The sequence below is a fragment of the Mya arenaria genome, chromosome 7 (assembly GCF_026914265.1).
Source record: "Mya arenaria isolate MELC-2E11 chromosome 7, ASM2691426v1".
Classification (NCBI taxonomy): Eukaryota; Metazoa; Mollusca; class Bivalvia; order Myida; family Myidae; genus Mya; species Mya arenaria.
In genome coordinates this window covers 42,851,538-42,870,603 of record NC_069128.1, presented here as the reverse complement: position 1 = coordinate 42,870,603, position 19,066 = coordinate 42,851,538, and the positions used below count along the sequence as shown (strand labels likewise).

Genomic DNA, 19,066 nt, shown 5'->3' with positions numbered 1-19,066 from the left:
CCCAAAATTTCTAGGTAGGGTAGGTAGGGATTTTTTTAAAAAATTTTATTATTTTTTTTTGTCAAAATCTGTTGTAAGTTCATACTGCACGACCAATCAAAACACGTATAACAAAATAATACCAATCTAAATCGTCTGAGCGTTTTACAATATCTCGGCAAGCGTCCAATTCGCATTTATCTGCCCTTCGTAACTCTCTATTCGCTAACGATTTTTTTTCTCAGAAACGGTAAAAAATAATTAGGGCCGGCGCATTTTTATAGGTAGGGTCAGGTTACCCGAAACGGACATTTTTTTTTAGGCCTAAACAATAACAAACTGATGTTATTGCATCAGTATACAAACATGTGAGATTGGAATATCACACATTTAGTTGAAAGGTAATAATGTATTCTGATTGGAGAAGTGTGCAGATAATACCATAATGAGCATATACAAGGGGTTCAAAAGCCAATTATGACCAAGTTGCTCAATTAACAACCTGTATTAGGAGCAAACTGACCAATGTGGTTTAATCTGAGAATCATTATGACTGTACATGAACTAATTATCATGCATAAATATAAAAGCATAAGGATCGAGTGCGGGAAATAGCTCATACGTAAAGCAAAGTCTTTAACCCACAGCCTAAACCTAAGATTGAGCCAAAACAACATCATTAGATGCACAAAAAACATGGGCTCAAATTCAAGCTAATCAAATATGCATTGGTGCACCCATCAACCATAAAAATAGCATGATCACAGTGTTTCCCTTTTTAAAGCAGTCAAATCCTATGTTAAGCTGTGTCAGAAACAGGTCACATGTTAGATGTTAGCCAATCAACAACCAGCTTGGTTGACTTACAACAATAAACTTTAGTAGTTTGTCTCCCAGTTCATTCTTAATTTTCCTAAATGTTCCCATTATGGACCCACATGGTCCACACCATTCTTGGTAAATATCAATCACTGAAAAATACAACATTAATCTTTGTTGGTTAACATCAGTCACTGAAAAATACAATGTTATCTTAGGTGGTGGGAGCATCGGTCACTGAAAAATATAATGTTAATGTTATTCGTAAACATCAAACATGCAAAAATACCATGTTTACTCCAGTTAGTTAACACCATTCACTGAAAATGACCATCACGGCATGTCAACCTTTGTTGGTAAACATTAGTCACTGAAAAATACAATGTTAACTTTAGCTGGTGAACATCAGTCACTAAAATACAATGTTAACTTTAGCTGGTGAACATCAGTCACTAAAATACAATGTTAACTTTAGCTGGTGAACATCAGTCACTAAAATACAATGTTAACTTTAGCTGGTGAACATCAGTCACTAAAATACAATGTTAACTTTAGCTGGTGAACATCAGTCACTAAAATACCATGTTAACTTCATCTGGTATTCACCAATCACTGAAATATACAATGTTTACTACAACTGGTAGAAAAATACAACGTTATATTTAACTGGTAAACTTCAAGTAACTGAATAATACAATGCTAAATTTAAGTTGGTAAACATCTGTCACTATACAATACAATGTTTATTTCAGCTGGTGAACATCAGTCACTGAAAAATACAATGTTAACTTCAGTTGGAAATCAAAAGTCACTGAAAAATACAATGTTAACTTCAGTTGGAAATCAAGTCACTGAAAAATACAATGTTAACTTCAGTTGGAAATCAAAAGTCACTGAAAAATACAATGTTAACTTCAGTTGGAAATCAAAAGTCACTGAAAAATACAATGTTAACTTCAGTTGGAAATCAAAAGTCACTGAAAAATACAATGTAAACTTCAGTTGGCAATCAAAAGTCACTGAAAAATACAATGTAAACTTCAGTTGGCAATCAAAAGTCACTGGAAAATACAATGTAAACTTCAGTTGGCAATCAAAAGTCACTGAAAAATACAATGTAAACTTCAGTTGGCAATCAAAAGTCACTGAAAAATATAATGTTAACTTCAGTTGATAAAGTCATCAGTCACTGAAAAAAACGACATTCATTTTTTTGACATTTTTGTAACCCTGAACCCTGACATTTACATGCATGATGTCAATGAGAACTGTGAGTGTTTTTTTCAAAAACCATCCATGCACACATTCAGTGAAAATTTTCAACCATTTTGGCTATGCCAAAAAAAAAAATCATTTACATGCATTTACATACATGATACAGTCAACTGATTATGGAGATCACAAACTGATGACCAAAATAAATGTCATAAAATTAAAAAATTGCTGATATAAACAAGGAGGAGTCAACTCTTCTTAAATCTAAAAATGTTATAAATGGTGACTCAAAAAATGCTACTTGTAATTAAATACTCTTTATGCAGTGACAAATCATATCTTCAGGGTTTATAGGTAAGGTATCTAGCTTTATTTTCTTCCTTTGTTTAAAATTCACAATGTAAGCCTATTATAAAGTAAAACTTAAGAATAAATTAGGTTAAGTGTCCATATATAGAAGCGTGCCAGTAAGACTTATATAATACCATTGAATACATAAATTAGCCCAAAATAGTATATGTTATATGATACAGAAACAATAGTCAACATAACAAGGGCACCAATAGAAGATGCTAATGCTCGTCTATTTTTCTTAGTCAGTCAAGGGGCACAACTCAACAATTACTGGGTAATAAAACAAGAGTTGTGGGTCTTGATAATTAAAAAAAATAATATACATTTTCTAAATAATTATGTTCTGGCGATTGGTAACATGACTGCAGGTAATTTAAATTAATTTATATTATAACTTAAGGCTTTTGGATTATAGCCAAATGTATAAACTTTTGCAAAATACACCTGAATTTAATCCTTTATTTTTTCTTCAAAAAATAGACGAGCTTAAAATTGCACTGAAAACAAAAACAACAGGATTATCAAACAATGGGATTTTAACATCAAACAATCATACAAACAAATAATAATTCAACTCCACCATAATTGGGAACAAACTTCTCAAGTCATGCCCGGGCTTAGCTATCGCTTCTAGCCTACTTACGCCGTACAACCTCAACAGGTTATCGTTAATATCATTTTGGATTTTACGGAAATTGCCCTTCATTCCCGAGCACAATCCACACCAGCCTTGGTACAGGTCTACGACTAAATGTAGAAGATGAAAATTTGTCAATTTAATAGATATAAAAAAATATTGCTGAAATAAAATTTCAGAGTGGGATATTCTTAATATTTCATTCTTACAGTGGCAAGATGCTGAAAATCAAAATCACTGAAAAAGAAAGGTTAATTAAACTCAATACCAATGAAGTTATGTACTGATATCACATCTTAAAAGAAAATCTATATATGATTTATTATGTTGAAAATTTCATGAAATAATAGGGATCAGATTCTCTGTTATATTTTACAATCCATTCTATGTCAACTCAAATATTTTATAATTTATATATTCCAATTTTTTTTACTAATAAGAAATTTGCTTAAAATTACAGCCTTTTGTTTATTTTACGATAAAACATCAAATTTCTCCGCTTCTTGAGACCTACGCCCATTTTCTCCACTTTCTTCAAATATCTCACTATGCAAAAACCGTAGTTTTTCCACATAACCCAAATATCTCAGTATATATATGCAATAACAGTAGCTATAGCACTTACCACAGAGACCCTCTTTGGAGAGCATATCCTCCCATTCTTCCTGTGTTTCAATCTCCTGTTGGAGGGCGATCTCCTTTCCCTTTCTTGCCATACCTGGAATTCCGCCTTTCTTTTCAGTCTGTGAAATAATAGAAGATATCACATGTTATTTTCCAAGAATATGACTGTGATGAAATAGGAGTGTTATATAATCACCATAGAGCTATTTCATATTTCTTAAGGAGTAACATATGCTTAAGAAATATATAATAACATTATTATTAATTTTTAGCACAGGCAGAGATGTTATTTGAAAGAATGCAAAAACACAGATCTATAATTTAAGGTATTTCAAGAATAATTGATGTTGTAAAGAAGGCACAATGAACATGTATTCCGGATCCAAAGGACTGTTTCAAAATATAATAAGTAGTCATAAAATAGAGATGATAGTCTATGTATTGTCTCACGTTTTTAATTTACCAGTTTTCCTACAAATCAAAGTAACACACAGCACAATATTTGACAAGCATTACTCAAGAATTGTGTAAATATAATAATTTGAAGGCCGCACAACAGCTTGACATAAGCAATGCAAAACAAAACATTGTGTGCGATACACTTATATTTAAAATTTGACGTATTTAAAACTTTACTGAAACACATTTATGTAAAGACAACTAAAAAGGAGACACATCCCAGGAAGTACCCGGGTATACATAGAAAAATTGCTGTGAAAATTTAGCCGCTGTAATCAGGAAGCAACCCCAACAGTCCAGATAATTTTGTATTGATGTCAAATAAAATATATTTAGGTGCAAAATATCTAAAGTTCATAAAAATCATGCTGAAAAAGAGAAAAAATCTTTCTGTGAAGTGTTCTAAATTTTATCATTGCACAAGTACAAATGAACTAAAAAGTGAAAAGTATCTGTAACATCAATGACACCTTTGTTCATAGCACAAATGAATATAATAAAAAAATAAATGTTCAGTTTAGAACTGCAATTGCAGTTTTCTTTTTTATGCTTACGGCAAACAATGTAAGAGCAAACTTTTCTTAAGATTTAAATCCAATTTATTCGCAACATCTATGAACAAAAGTCAAAGGTGATACCAAAACTAAATTCATGACGAGAAATTGTACAAAAAAGTGTTTGGTCTTCAAAATAGTTAGAATAGAAAAGCTTTTTAGTATGAAGCATGCGTGAAATCTGCAAAACAGCAACATTATAATGGTAATATCTTATCAAGATTTAAAAATTATGAAATTAAAATAATGCCTGCTTTTGAGTATAAGAATATAGGCTTGCTCATCCAAAAGTTTATAATTTCAATGACTTAATTAGATTATGTTTGAGACATCAACTTATAAGTGGTTAAGTTTGTTTTGTAATATTTAGATATATTATCACGCAAAGTTAACTTTGTGTAGTTATTTTGCAGACTTAAGTACAGGCAAAAAAACAATTGTAAATACATAAAATATTCTAAATGTGTATTTTTTCTTAATTTTTGAAAATTTATATATCATGTTCATTCATTATTGTATATGCATAGATTTAACCAAATGCATTTATCAATGTACCAATTCAAAATAAATTCAGGTGGAACATTTAGAATATAAATAGTATTCATAAATCGCTGAAAAATTACCATAGTCATGTAAAAACAAAGTTACATCTGAGATTGAAAACATTATTATTTTTTTTAATTTAATTTGATTTAAAGTGAAATACGTAAAAAAATATTAACATAATTTTTTATCACTATGTAACTTTGTCTATAAATAAAATGACAAAATGCATCATACACTTATAGGGTCTGAAAGACAAGGTTTTATGTTTACCATTGTTCAAGTTAGAACAAAAATATCAGATGGATGACAGCTTCAAGATCTATTGATACAAACAGAAAAACCATAACAATTACTGCATGTATACAATATGTTTAATTATATGCCTCCTCTGGTATAAAATAAAACATATCCATGTCTTAAATAAATACAACAAATATCCCCCAGAAATAATAGAAATCTTTAAGCACCAAACAATGTTTTAAAAGTGGTCAAATTAGCACAATACATGTTAACTTCAATCCCTGAACCGGTCTAAAAAAATCTAAAAATATATAATTGTTTTAAAAGTTTAGGCTTATTAATCTAAGTCTAATTTAGATGACTGTCTGCCCAATATCATAGTGGTTATGACCGCCCCTACAGCCTAGGAAAGGAGGTTTTTCAGGATCACTCTTTTTACTTTTTTCAGGATCACGTCTTCTACTGAAGACATTAAAAAGAATACCGGTAACTCCTCAGCCCATTGTTCTTTATGAGACATTAAATTTGGAGAACTCAGTACTGGTTTTAATCTACAAAAAAATTGCCTCCCATGGGTCAGTGCTGTTCCCTGGCCCATAAAAGACCCAGGGAAGGGCCTATTCCAAAACAGCTATATGTACATGCATTGCACCCAGATCTGATTGTACCTTTTTCTTTATCAGCAAATGCCAACAGGACATTAATGAAATATAGAAATTGTGGGACACACCTGCGGATTAAGACAAATTGAATATTCGAAATCCCTGTTGCCTTAATTCCGCCCCTGGTCTGGAGCAAAAATTGTTGACCACAAATTGCGCATTAAGGGAACTTTTTTAACATTCGGTCATTCATTTTGTTCCCCTTAATGTAGAGTCCCAAAACAAAAATTGTCGAAGACTGTAATGCGGCTGTTTATATGGACTAGGACTACAAGAAGGATTTTGAAAATCACTTGGCGAAGCTCATGGAGGTTACAATCACACCAACTCTAACCAAATCCTATCTGTGCTTGAAATCACTGAGGTTTAAATCAATTCCATACATGTATTTTTATGCCCAACAAACCTTGATCTTAAAAGTTTAATTAGTTCTGTTATTGGTACCAGTGTATCAGTGTATGACTGGATAAAAGTTGTCAAGTTTAACAGAAGTATTGAGCATGATTATTTATGTTATACATTTTCTTGCAAACCAAAATGACACTCAGCTTATAATTAAGATTAGAATTGTCGGATTTAACAATAATGTTTTTACTAAACTTAACAAGTGTAAAGGCATACCTTCAAAAATCACTGTAAACTTGCCAAAACTAGAAGCAACACTTCAAGCACCTGCAAGCGAATGTTTACCACAGTAACGAGCTTTTCCGGTTTTAGGTTTCCGGCTTCTAGCGAAAATAGTTAAAAATTAATCGAGTATTTATTACATATTTTACGAAATTAACATAAAGTTTTCCACAATATCATTAAAAATATGTGTGTTTGTGTTTCTTTCTTGTCGAATATTAACATTTTACAACACTCGAAATGTTTTTCTCAGAGCATTATTTCGTCTGTTATAATTCGTGACGTAAAAAATAAAAATGGCGTCGGAATCGATGTCAGACCCAGGAAAACACGAAATTAACTTCGATATTGAGGTCATATACTTACTTAAAATGATCATAATGATTGCAATCGTTTAAAAAATGTATTTCCTTGAATATTTGATGGCTGTCATAGTTCTGCCAGCAAAATTATGGAAGTTACAGCGATGTGTTCGTTTGTGGGAGTGTTATTTACTTATTAACTTATTTGTTTGTAATTTGGTGGGTAGTCCACCTAAATGGCCGTCAACCAGTCTTTTGACAATTTTTAGACTATGGCAGACTGGTGACGTCCACCATCCCAGCAAAAAGTAGCAAACGGGCCTTGCGCAGAGGATCCTCGCGGCCACAATTTTTAAATTATCTTTGTTATAAATTCAAATTTCTACGAAAATATCATTGCCTACTATCAAACACACATTTATTTATGTCATTATGCCAAAAAAAACATGTTCAGATACCATAATGCACTTACATGCATCGATTGTATCCATTAATCTGTAAATCTAGGACAAATCTGACAGGTTGTGTACATGTATGAAACGGGGTAGAGGATTTCGAATATTTTGGTCGTTAATAGGCTCGGTTAAATAACACTATTAAAATGCAACCATTTCAATGCGCTGAACGCTAACGTGTTTGATGGGTCAAGTTGGGAGAAGTTGATGATGATGATGTTCGTGATGATGATGATGATGATGATTAGGTATCACCATTTTTGAACACTGTTGCGTTGCTCTGCACAATACATAGAAAAGGGAGGATAACTGTGACTGCGCACAGGGTTAACCATCATTGACGGATGGGTACAAATTTATTCGATAAAAATCAACATGTATATAAAATGGTGGACTCCTACGCTCATTTCGTGACCCAGAGTATATTTATGTGAAAATAACGACTCTAACGACAAATCCAACCCAGTTAAGATCACTGTTAGGTACATTTGTAACAATTATATCATTATTAATCAACATCGATGCATAATATTACTATATATTCTTTCGTCCAGTGTTAAATGGTAGAGAGTTGTAGCGTTACAGGGATACACATGAAATGTCAAAATAATAAACAAGTATCCCTGATCGCTCATTATTGTAGCTAATTTGGTGGGTGGGATAATATTGAGAAAACAACAAAAACGGATGTTGCCTTCTATCAATTGGTTCGGTAGGTTCCAGAATTACAAAATAAAAAGATGGTTGATGTCATTCACATATAAACCCGATAGAAGTTTTGACATATATTTATAAGTTGTAGTCCGGTCGGTGGAATTACCGAAAATCCGGAAATCCCCGTAAATACCGAAAATCCCTTCCATTCTCTGAGGTATATAGCGTTTTCTTTAATACGCCCGGATTTACTACATTATTGTGTTCGAATGTTGTATGCCGTAATTGTTGGAGGTTGGAGAGGGGTGGGGAAGCCTGGGAAGGGTGGGGGTGGGGGTCGTGGTGACTGAAACCCGGGACCCCCTTTCATTTTACATCGAGTGTGCGAGGTGGTTTGTACGCCGGGAGTAATAACTTATTATTAGTGTCATCGCTTGTATGCCATAGTTGGTTGTAGAGAGGGGAAGGGGAGTCGGTGGAGGGGTGTTGGGGTGACTTAAACGTAATCAAAACCAACTAAGTATGATAACAAGATTTATTCATTCAGTTTCGTTTATGAAAATTGTACTGTATTGGATGACACCGCACAGCAAGACACTTAAATTTGCGATCTGATAAGACAGCAGACGGTAATAGAGATACACAGAAGTTGTGTACTTTACATGGGCTGGAGTTATTTTGTTATCGTAGATATTGATATTTAATGTTTTAACTTCAAACTAGTAATTCAATTGATATCACATTATATTTTTTTATTGATTTTCTGATTTTTAATATGTCGTACATTGATTGTTTAATAGCTTTTGTATTGATATTGCTTGTAATTAGTTATCAGTTTATATTGTTGAAAGCGCCTTTGAACGTGTATATAGAAATGGTGCTGTATAAGTTAATCGATAAATAATAATTAATTGTGTATTGTGAACAAGTTGTGTGTCGAGAAAGGTGAATAACTGGTATCAAGCGGGAGTTGATTATACAATTGTCCTTATGTGTATCATAACGAATTGTATGTGTCTCAACTGTTATGTGGAATCGCTTGGTAATTTTCATTGCACAATCTCGCGAAGAAATAAATGCAAATTGTACAATTTCACTTAAATACCATCACTGCACCTAAATACGAATCATCAACATCATATATTAACATTGGTCATGATAGGAAAGTGTTATTAATGAATAAAGGCATGATCTAATATTTTATATCGTAAAGCATACCGTTTAAATACTTACATGCAATACTCGTCTCAATATCGATATGGACATGTCATTGTGAGATATTGGTCCATGTCTGTTATCTATCAGTAATGACACCCCACTGTGACAGATTCTTATCGTGCGGTCAGTACCTGGAACCATGCTGTCACTGATGACTATAATACGATGTGTATTGAACCCCAATCAATGGCGTTCTGGTTCAAAACGGAATGCTCCTGTGAACCAGAAATTAAATCTTGTATTTACACGGAGGTAACAAGTAAGAGTACGCGGTGTATGAAAGAAACATCGGAAGTCTGAATATTTATTTCTTAGTGTAATGCAGTTCAAGAGTACGTTGCACGTCAGTGTTTACGATATTAAAGAAATTAAATATAATACACCACTGAGGGCCATATGACATAATAAGGACAGCCATTTACCCATCGAAGGTGTATATGGACCGAGGCGTAAGCCGAGGTCTGTTCACCTTCGGGGGTTGAGTAGGCGGTTATTATAATGCCATATGTCACGAAGTGGTATATTATATGAAAGAGGATGATCTTAAGCGAAGTGATATTGCTAATTTTCGACCATATGAGAGCGTTCAGTTATGGCAGGATGAATGTGGACTTGAATTGGACCAAAGATTTGTATTATATATACACGCTCTCGTCATGGCCCATCCCCCACCCCCACCCAAAACCTACCCTCATTTAGTTGAAGAAGTTTCAACACATTCCTAATTTGTTACGTACTACAGCTTCAGAGAACATTGAAATGCAACAGCATCTTCAAAAAATCATAAAAAAATTGGTCTAATTGAAAATAACCTCCCTTCCTTATGGACTTTCATTTCGTATTATTTTAAGACGGACTGCTTATGCAATGTTAAAAATATTCATCAATTAATCCCGAAAGAAATCGATACCTATTTTGAAATAATCATCCTATTCTGCGAAAACAGTTAGGTTGCCGAAACATTCACGGGAATGACCGTAAAGTGATATGTTCGAATTAAAGGTAATTAACAACCGTCTTGCCACTATGACAGTACTCGTGAACTGTACCTTGTTTGTTATATAGACCTATCTAGCTCACAAACATTTTTCTGTAAACCTTAATATCCCGTTTTAGAACTATTCACATAAAGGCACACCAGCATTTAAATGGGTTAGTAATCATACAGAAATGCAATGTTTTAAGTCCACGTAAGAGAGCTATGTAATGGCTCTCTTCAGCAGCAATGTAGCACTAACGCGCAAGGGTTGTGGCAAATGTAAAGCATGTATAATAATAGAAGTTAAATACACATATGATAGCCTGAACATTCAGTGTATAAAACAAAATAAATAAAACATATGTACAAGATGTAAAACTGAGTTGACAAAACAGTTGTATAATGACTGTCAATTATCAATCAAAGCATACAAAGAACCCATGGCTAGAAAGATAGGTATAATGGTGTGACATTGTTGGCAGTACTGTTGAATGTCACGTCAATGCATATGTCTCCGCTTTCCCTAAAGGGGGACATAAGCTGAAAACATAAGCACCCTTTTTTTCATTTTGAAGTACAGTTGTTACTTCATGCGTACCTCAAAGACTCGAAAGCGAAACGCGAGGAAAATATGCCTGTAACATGTCATGTTGTCGAGCAAGTTCGAACTCTTCATGAACTTTTCCTGAACTATTTTTATTTATTTGTTGTTGATGCGATATAGAGAAATATTTTATCATAAAGCGATGATTATGGAATAATTCATCCCAGTAAATGTAGTCGACATCAGCTAACCGTATTTATTGCTGGCCGTTTACAAAAGGAGTAATTGCATTTGCGACGTGAGTTGCGCTGAGAGATATGCCACCTCAGTGAGACTGAAGTTTCCCTACAATGGGATTCACGGCGGGTCTCTGCAGCAACAAACTCACGCGCTTAAAAGAGTCTCACCGATTGTCTAGCTCTGACATAAATGGTACACCCCAAAATTGAATTTACCATGTATATCGTTTGACATAAAAGTGCATGTTGACATCAGCTAGCCGCTATTATTGCTTATTATTGGCGAATGGTTTTCGACGACGACAAAAGGTTAACGCAATTTGGAAAAAGGAGTAGTTGCACTTGCGACGCGAGTTGCGCTGAGAGATATGCCACCTCAGTGCGACTGAAGTTTCCCTACAATGGGATTCACGGCGGGTCTTTGCAGCAACAAACTCACGCGCTTAAAAGGGTCTCACCGATTGTCTAGCTCTGACATAAATGGTACACCCCAAAATTGAATTTACCATGTATATCGTTTGACATAAAAGTGCATGTTGACATCAGCTAGCCGCTATGATTGCTTATTATTGGCGCATGGTTTTCGACGACGACAAAAGGTTAACGTAATTTGGAAAAAGGAGTAGTTGCACTTGTGACGCGAGTTGCGCTGAGAGATATGCCACCTCAGTGAGACTGAAGTTTCCCTACAATGGGATTCACGGCAAGTCTCTGCAGCAACAAACTCACGCGCAAGCACTTCAAAAGGTATGACATGTTTTCCAGAGTAGACACAGCATGGCACGAGCAAAAATGATACAAAATGTTACATAATTCAAAAACACATTATATGAACAAAATGACATACAATAAAACACATAACATCTAAAATGACAATGTTTTTTTTGTACCGGACAATGGCGCACAGTAAATCCACAACAAACAATTGAATGCGCCTATGCATGAATTTGATGTTACTCAATATAATGGGAAATTTTCGTTTGGTAATTTTCAACACGCTTTTTTCGGGTATGTCGGTGTCACATGATCTCCCATATGAGGCGCCCTATCAGATATGGTAAAAAACAGTAAATTTGGGGGTTAGTTCGTAAGTAGCTGGACATGATGAAGGCAACGACATCAGCATTTACGTAGTTATATGACAACTAGAAACAAACACGTATAAATCGCCGATGTAAGCTAACTAAATAGGAAGGTAGGTTTTACTGTACATAGTGAGTGAACATGAAAAAACAACGCACCTTGAGGTCCTCATTGCAGAATGCGCCTAGTCGCCAGACGTGACTGTCCCCGAAAATTGCAACTTTCTTCATTTTTAATAACAAGAGTGAACACAACATACATGCAATATATTTGAGCACACCTTTATATATACTGACAATCTGGCGATTGTGCTCAAGCCATGCCAAGGTGTTAATTCTGCTACAAACATTCATTACACGGTTCTAACTTTGATATATCAACAAGCGCTTTCATTAGGTACTGCGAATTCACACCTTTTTACCAAACACGTGAAATTTAACATATCACGTTCTCAAGGTGTTCCGACTTTAATTAGCCAATTTTAAAATCCATATTCGCTTTCTTTAAAAGCAAATGCTTACAACGCTTTTCCTAAAATGTATTCACTAAATCTATATTGTACTATTATTATACCAAGAACAATACGAATATAATTGATAAAACAACATATATATATAAATAGAAACACTGACGTGCAATGTACTCTTGAACTGCATTGCATTAAGAAATAAATATTCCGACTTCAGATGTTTCTCTCATACACCGCGTACTCTTACTTGTTACCTTCGTGTAAATAGAACAGAACAGATATTTTATTAAGACTTGTACAACGTACATCATCTTCTTAACCACAAATGAATAATAAATAAACAAACACATGGTATAACATAGGTTATACATAATATGAAATAGAATCATAAATACATTCAAAAAAATATTCACATCAGGTGAGGATGAACAAAACTTTTATAATTATAAGTCAATATTTAAAGTTGATCTTCAAATACTCCTTTGTGTAAATACAAGATTTAATTTCTGGTTCACAGGAGCATCCCGCTTTGAACCTGACCGCCATTGGGGTTCAATACACATCGTATTATAGTCATCAGTGACAGCATGGTTCCAAGTACTGACCGCACGATAAGAATCTGTCACAGCGGGGTGTCATTACAGATAGGTATCAGACATGGACCAATATCTCACAATGACATGTCCATATCGATATTGAGACGAATATTTCATGTATGAATTTAAATAGTATGCTTTATGATATTATTATCTTATATTAAGCCTTTATTCATTAAATACACTTTCCTATCATTGTCATGACAAATGTTAAAATATGTTGATGATTCTCATTTAGGTACAGTGATGGTATTTATGTGAAATTGTACAATTTGCATTTCTTTCTTCGCGAGATTGTGCAATGAAACATACCAAGCGATTCCACATAACAGTTGAGACACATACAAATCGTTATGATACACATAAGAACAATTGTATAAATTAGGCACACAATTGTTAGATATTCTTTTTCTTATGTACAAGTGATTCAAAGGTAATATTTCTACTATTGATACAACCTTATTCATTGTGATTTGACTATAATGTTTTCTGGCTTCATGTGAATGACCGTCCGATACTCGTATTGGGTATCATATGAATTGTAGTTAGAAATTATAGCAATCAAACACAATAAAATGTGATATTGAACTAGTTGTTAAAACATTAACATATATGAAATTAAAAGGACTTCCCGGGATTAAGCCACCCCCCTCGTCCGACTTCCACACCCCCCTCCACCCACCAACAACTTTGGCATACAGGACGACCAAAATGAAGTATTAAATATCGGCGTACACACCCTCGCATACTTTTTTGCATACGGTAAGGTACGACCTTACCCTCCCTTACCTCTACAATTTGAAATGAGATATGTGAAAGTAGTATTTGAGACTTCTTCGTAGCCACCACCCCCTCCTCCGACTCCCCCACCACTCTCCAACCAACCTCAACCACGACATACAACCCACTTAAACACAATACAGTTTTAAACCATACTGCATACTCTTGTGTATGTACTTAGATATATGAATGGGGTTCCCGGGGTTTAATCACTCCCTGCCCCACCCCAACTACTCCGACTCCCCCACCCCTCTCCAACCAGCAAGATATACAGCATACAACCCACTAAAACACAATGCAGTTTTGAAGGAACGGCGTAAGAACCTCCTCGCATACTCTTCTTTTGTACGAACTTTTGAAAATGAAAGGGGGTCCCGGGTTTTAGTCACCACGACCCCCACCCCCAGGCTTCCCCACCCCTCTCCAACCTCCAACAATTACGGCATACAACATTCGAACACAATAATGTAGTAAATCCGGGCGTATTAAAGAAAACGCTATATACCTCAGAGAATGGAAGGGATTTTCGGTATTTACAGGGATTTTCGGATTTTCGGTAATTCCACCGACCCGTTGTAGTCTAAAATAATAGACGTGTTATACCGGATTCTTCCAATCCCTAACGTCTAAACGGGTGTGTTTTGAAAAATATTGAAATTGTATAAAGCTAAGTTATTTATGGTTTTAAGGTTTATATTCATATCTTACCATGTAAGCAGGGGTCATCTTTGAGGGCGATTCGGGCGAAAACTTCGCTCTGTGTTAATTGACTTTGCTATTTTATAACATCAAAGCGAAATCAACTTCGCCGGCTTTTTTCATGTTTTTGCCCTTTGATTTTTGACAAGTATTTTGGATATTTCGCACATTTTACTGATCACAAGAGTTAAAGTCGGTGTTGTCTAAGAGAACAGGTAGGTATTTCAGCGCTAATTAGTTGCAATATGTATGTTGTTTTGTTTCACGTAGAGACACATGGAATGAGTTAAAATGTAAAGGCAGCGTAGTTTATCGCAGTTTTCGAGAAAGTATGTATATTACATAACAAATGTTATATATTTTCAATTGAATGAAGAATTGATCACAATCTTGATAGATTTTGTAGTATTCACATCGAAATTACGGGCTTGCTAAATATATGTCCCTTTCATCGTGGTTAAAGGGCGATTTGCCCAAGCCCAACAGCAAAAGAAAACTTGAGAAAGATGATGAAAATTCTCCGAGGAGAAAATTCAAAAAAGCTAACAGTCAGAAATCATATGACTGGTATGAAATAGACGATAAAGGTGTCTGGCATTGCTCTCTATGTAGGAGTGCTAAATTTGATAATGCATACGTACGTGGGCATGAGGTTCCAGCAAAAACAACAAACCATGATCAGCATGCAACATGTAAGTATAACGAAAAAGCTGTTAAAAATATTCAATAAAGAATAAGATTAAAAAAATGATATCGATGGTATTTCATATTTATTTACTAAATGTTAACAATTTTATTAGCAAAGCGCCATTAGTTCTGTTATATTAGAGGACAAAATCAGTGCCATTATTAAGTCAGAGGTTTACTCACTTGTGCTGGATGAAAGCACTGACAATGCAAATAAGAAACGGCTGCTTACATGTATGTATGCACAATTTCTTGGTGATGAAGGACTTGAGTAGACATTGTTGTCCAATAGACAGATTAAAATGGGTTCTGCTTGTGCAGTGAACATTGTTCAGCTTGTGTTAAATGAACTTAAGGAAAAGAACATTGATATAAGAAAGATGGTTGGTGTAAGCACTGATGGTGCCAGTGTCATGACAGGCAGAACTGGAGGTGTGGTCACACTGCTGCGTAACCACACACCAGACCTTGTTGGTGTCCACTGTGCTGTGCACAGAACAGCACTTGCCACATCTCAGGCAGCTAGGGATATCTCTGAAATGAATAATTATGCACAGACTGTGTCGAATGTGTTCAAATACTTTAGCAACTCAGCACTACGGTCCAACAGACTTCGAGTTGTACAGTCCATCCTGAACCTGCCTGAATTAAAATTTGCAGAGGTGCACTCTGTTCGGTAACTTAGCATGGAAGCTGCGGTTGAAGCCATTTACCGCTCATACCCGGCTCTCGTTATGTGCCTTGAATGCGAAGCGACAATTGACGCATCAGCTAAGGGATTATTTCTTGAAGTTAACCAATTCCGCTTCATCGCCTTCACACACCTAATGATGGATGTGCTGCCGTTCGTTGGAAGATTATCAAATTACTTACAGTTAACCTAAGAATAGATGAAAACCACATGTTTGAAGGGTTTGAAGACAGTGGCTCTGAAAATGAGGAGGAGGATGTTCCAGGCTTTACACCAGAATTGCGATTCCATGAACAGCAGCAGAACCTTTTGGACAGGGTGGCTCCTCTGTATGTAAATAAGATTGTTGACAACCTTCAAAGCAGATTTCAGGATTCAAGTATTATTGATGCAATGAAAGTTCTTGTTCCTGAAAATATAGGGAAATGTGACTCTGTGGCCAAGTTCGGCAATGATGAGTTTCTGTGTTTGGTTAAGCAGTACAGTTCACATCTTGGTAGTGTTGATGACTGTGTGTCTGAATTTAGTCAGTATAAACATCTTGTAAAGTGTTCCTATAAAAATGAGCCATTTTCAGCTGTTGCTACTATTTTTGCCAAGAAGTACTTTGAGGAATACCCAAACATGGTCAAACTTCTTAAATGTGTTGCTGTGTTGCCAATGAGTAGTGTGAAGTGTGAGAGGGGCTTTTCCACACAAAATCGCATAATGTCTAGGTTGCGCACACGATTGAACAGTAAAACAATGGATGATTTGATGAAAATATCTGAGGATGGCTCCAGCATGGAATTGTTTGACTTTGGCAAGGCCCTGAGAAAGTGGAAGAAAGAAAAAGTGAGAAAACTGTACATGCTTTAAACTGCATGTAATTCCTGTGTTAAATATATATAACTGTTTTGATGTTTTTTGGTATTGCATTTAAAGCACATTATAAATGTCATGTTTCATATTGAATAATGTATATATCTTTGTTTCAATTAACAGCATATACTTGATCCGTTCTTTTTTTTTATTTCTCAAATTTAGTGATTAAATATGCCATTCAATTATTTATTTTAAATGGATGTAATAAAATTTAGAAAATACAATGCTTTATATTCTTTAACAAATAATCAACAAGTTATTTCAAAACCCTTTATTAAAGGCACATGTACATACATGCGAAATCACACTTCTCCCTGAAGTTGTCTCACTTCTCCCTAAATTGAGCTGAAGGAGAAGTCACTTCTCCCTAAAATTTGAACCTAGGATGACCCCTGATGTAAGTGAGAGATTATTTTGCACAAAACAAGCATTTAATGCATTAAAACACATTATTTACCTTTCCAATAAAACAAAAGTTGACTGACACAGACAACAATTATGCCAAGCGGAACAACTCGACCCAATTGTAATAACTTGGCCACCTCCAACAAGCTTCGAGATAGACCTGGTAAATACAAACGTAACAACTCGGCCATGGCCGAAATGTTCCGATTGTTTTAAAACTGTGCCCTGAAACCTTGCAGGTGCCCTTCATGTATATATCGATATGCTTTGACAGCAAGAAACGAAAAAACATGTCAAACTCTTATTCGTAGGATATGACTTTTTTATGTATGGAACTGATATAAAATAACGTAATCTGGTAATATTTCTTGTTTTTATGATATTTTTTAGATGCTAATTTTTTAGATGCTAAATGCTCTAACCTGGAATCCCGATCGGAATAACTACCCATATAAAAAATCGTTAAAATTATCCGTAAACGTACAGTTATTACATTCAGTAATTCGGCCCTTAAACAATAATGCTAACATATCATTCTTACAAGCGCATGCATTGTTGAGGACAGCCGTGCATTTCTCTCACAAGTGACAAATCTAATTTTAACATGAATACCAGAACATTACTATTATTTAACTTGTCAAAAGTGTTATTAAATGTTTTGGAAGTATTTCTGTGCACTAACAGGGCTCTAATTTAGCACTCGCACACTCGCAAAATGCTAGTCAAAATTGGAAAAGGCGTGTTGAATTTCAAGTTAATTTGAGAGTTCAAAATTTGCAGAAAATATGCAATCCTCAGTGTTCGAAATTCGCGGTTGCCCATAGCCCAAGGCTACCATATTTCTTCTGGGGCTACCGATTTTCCACAGAAATTTATGGGCTACTGTTTTTCCGTATGTAATTTAAAAAAACCCATGCCAATGTGATTTAAAAAACAACATGCCAATTAAACGCGTAATGCATCATGTTTTTTTTATACGCAAAGCCTTATTATTCAAGAATGCGTCCTTCAAGGCGACTGGAGCGACTAAGTCGCCTTGGCAACGGTGAAGTCGTATTCGCTGAAATTTACGATGATCAAAAAGCTAATTACTCTGTGGTTCAGGGCTCAAGCTATATGATGAATGTTTGATTTATACTTTTATTTTAAAGAACAATTATAGGAATATTGGCAATATAAACATCAAGTAAGTATATTTGTTGTTACTTCCGAAACTTGAAAGTGAAACTGAAAGTTGAAAAGAGAAAAATGTCATTGCACAATCGCTGGAGCATGTCAGCTTTGACAAGGATGCTTTGGAAAACAGAACCTTGAGTACATGCATAATTCTTTCCATTAATAAATGATAATGTTATCCAATGCATCCTTGTCAAAGCCAACATAATGTTCAGAAAATATTTTACCATTTTGAAAACTTTATTTGTTACTGAACTTTTGATGACCTAACTATTGTATGTATGACTATTAATTTATCTACGTTTTATGGGGTGGGCGGTGGGGATCAGATCAGAATCGTTGCAGAATCGTATTAGAACTTCAAGAATTATTCCGAACGAGTGATACTTTATAGTGTTTAAGTTTGGGCTAGTGAAATTGGTTTCAGGCTTGTAAAATTTCCTATCTGGTAGCCTGAATGGGCTAGTGGATTCAAATCCGAATTTCATACACGGAATCCTTGTAAGAGA

General features: G+C 34.8%; 2 protein-coding genes across 17 annotated transcripts in view; one reads left to right on the top strand and one right to left on the bottom strand.

Annotated features, from left to right (window-relative positions):
- LOC128240255 (thioredoxin domain-containing protein 6-like) overlaps window positions 1–6,813 on the bottom strand; it is a 40,068-nt gene extending 33,255 nt beyond the window's left edge. For 10 of the 14 annotated variants that reach the window (XM_052956799.1, XM_052956796.1, XM_052956809.1 and 7 more), the window contains exons 1-3: window positions 6,711–6,787; window positions 5,458–5,506; window positions 3,630–3,747 (exon numbers count right to left, since the gene is read on the bottom strand). In XM_052956799.1, coding sequence (XP_052812759.1) covers window positions 3,630–3,747; window positions 5,458–5,460 — 121 coding nt within the window. In that variant the 5' untranslated portion in view covers window positions 5,461–5,506; window positions 6,711–6,787. Of the gene's footprint in view, window positions 1–846; window positions 951–3,629; window positions 3,748–5,457; window positions 5,507–6,710 lie in introns of all 14 variants that reach the window. The other 4 variants (XM_052956797.1, XM_052956810.1, XM_052956803.1 and 1 more) reach the window with 3 other exon arrangements.
- Window positions 6,814–7,005: 192 nt separating this feature from the next.
- Window positions 7,006–19,066, top strand: part of LOC128240714 (vacuolar protein sorting-associated protein 8 homolog) — a 53,184-nt gene continuing 41,123 nt past the window's right edge. For all 3 annotated transcript variants that reach the window (XM_052957484.1, XM_052957483.1, XM_052957482.1), the window contains exon 1: window positions 7,006–7,069. In XM_052957484.1, the coding sequence (XP_052813444.1) occupies window positions 7,013–7,069 (57 nt within the window). In that variant the 5' untranslated portion in view covers window positions 7,006–7,012. The remainder of the gene's footprint in view (window positions 7,070–19,066) is intronic.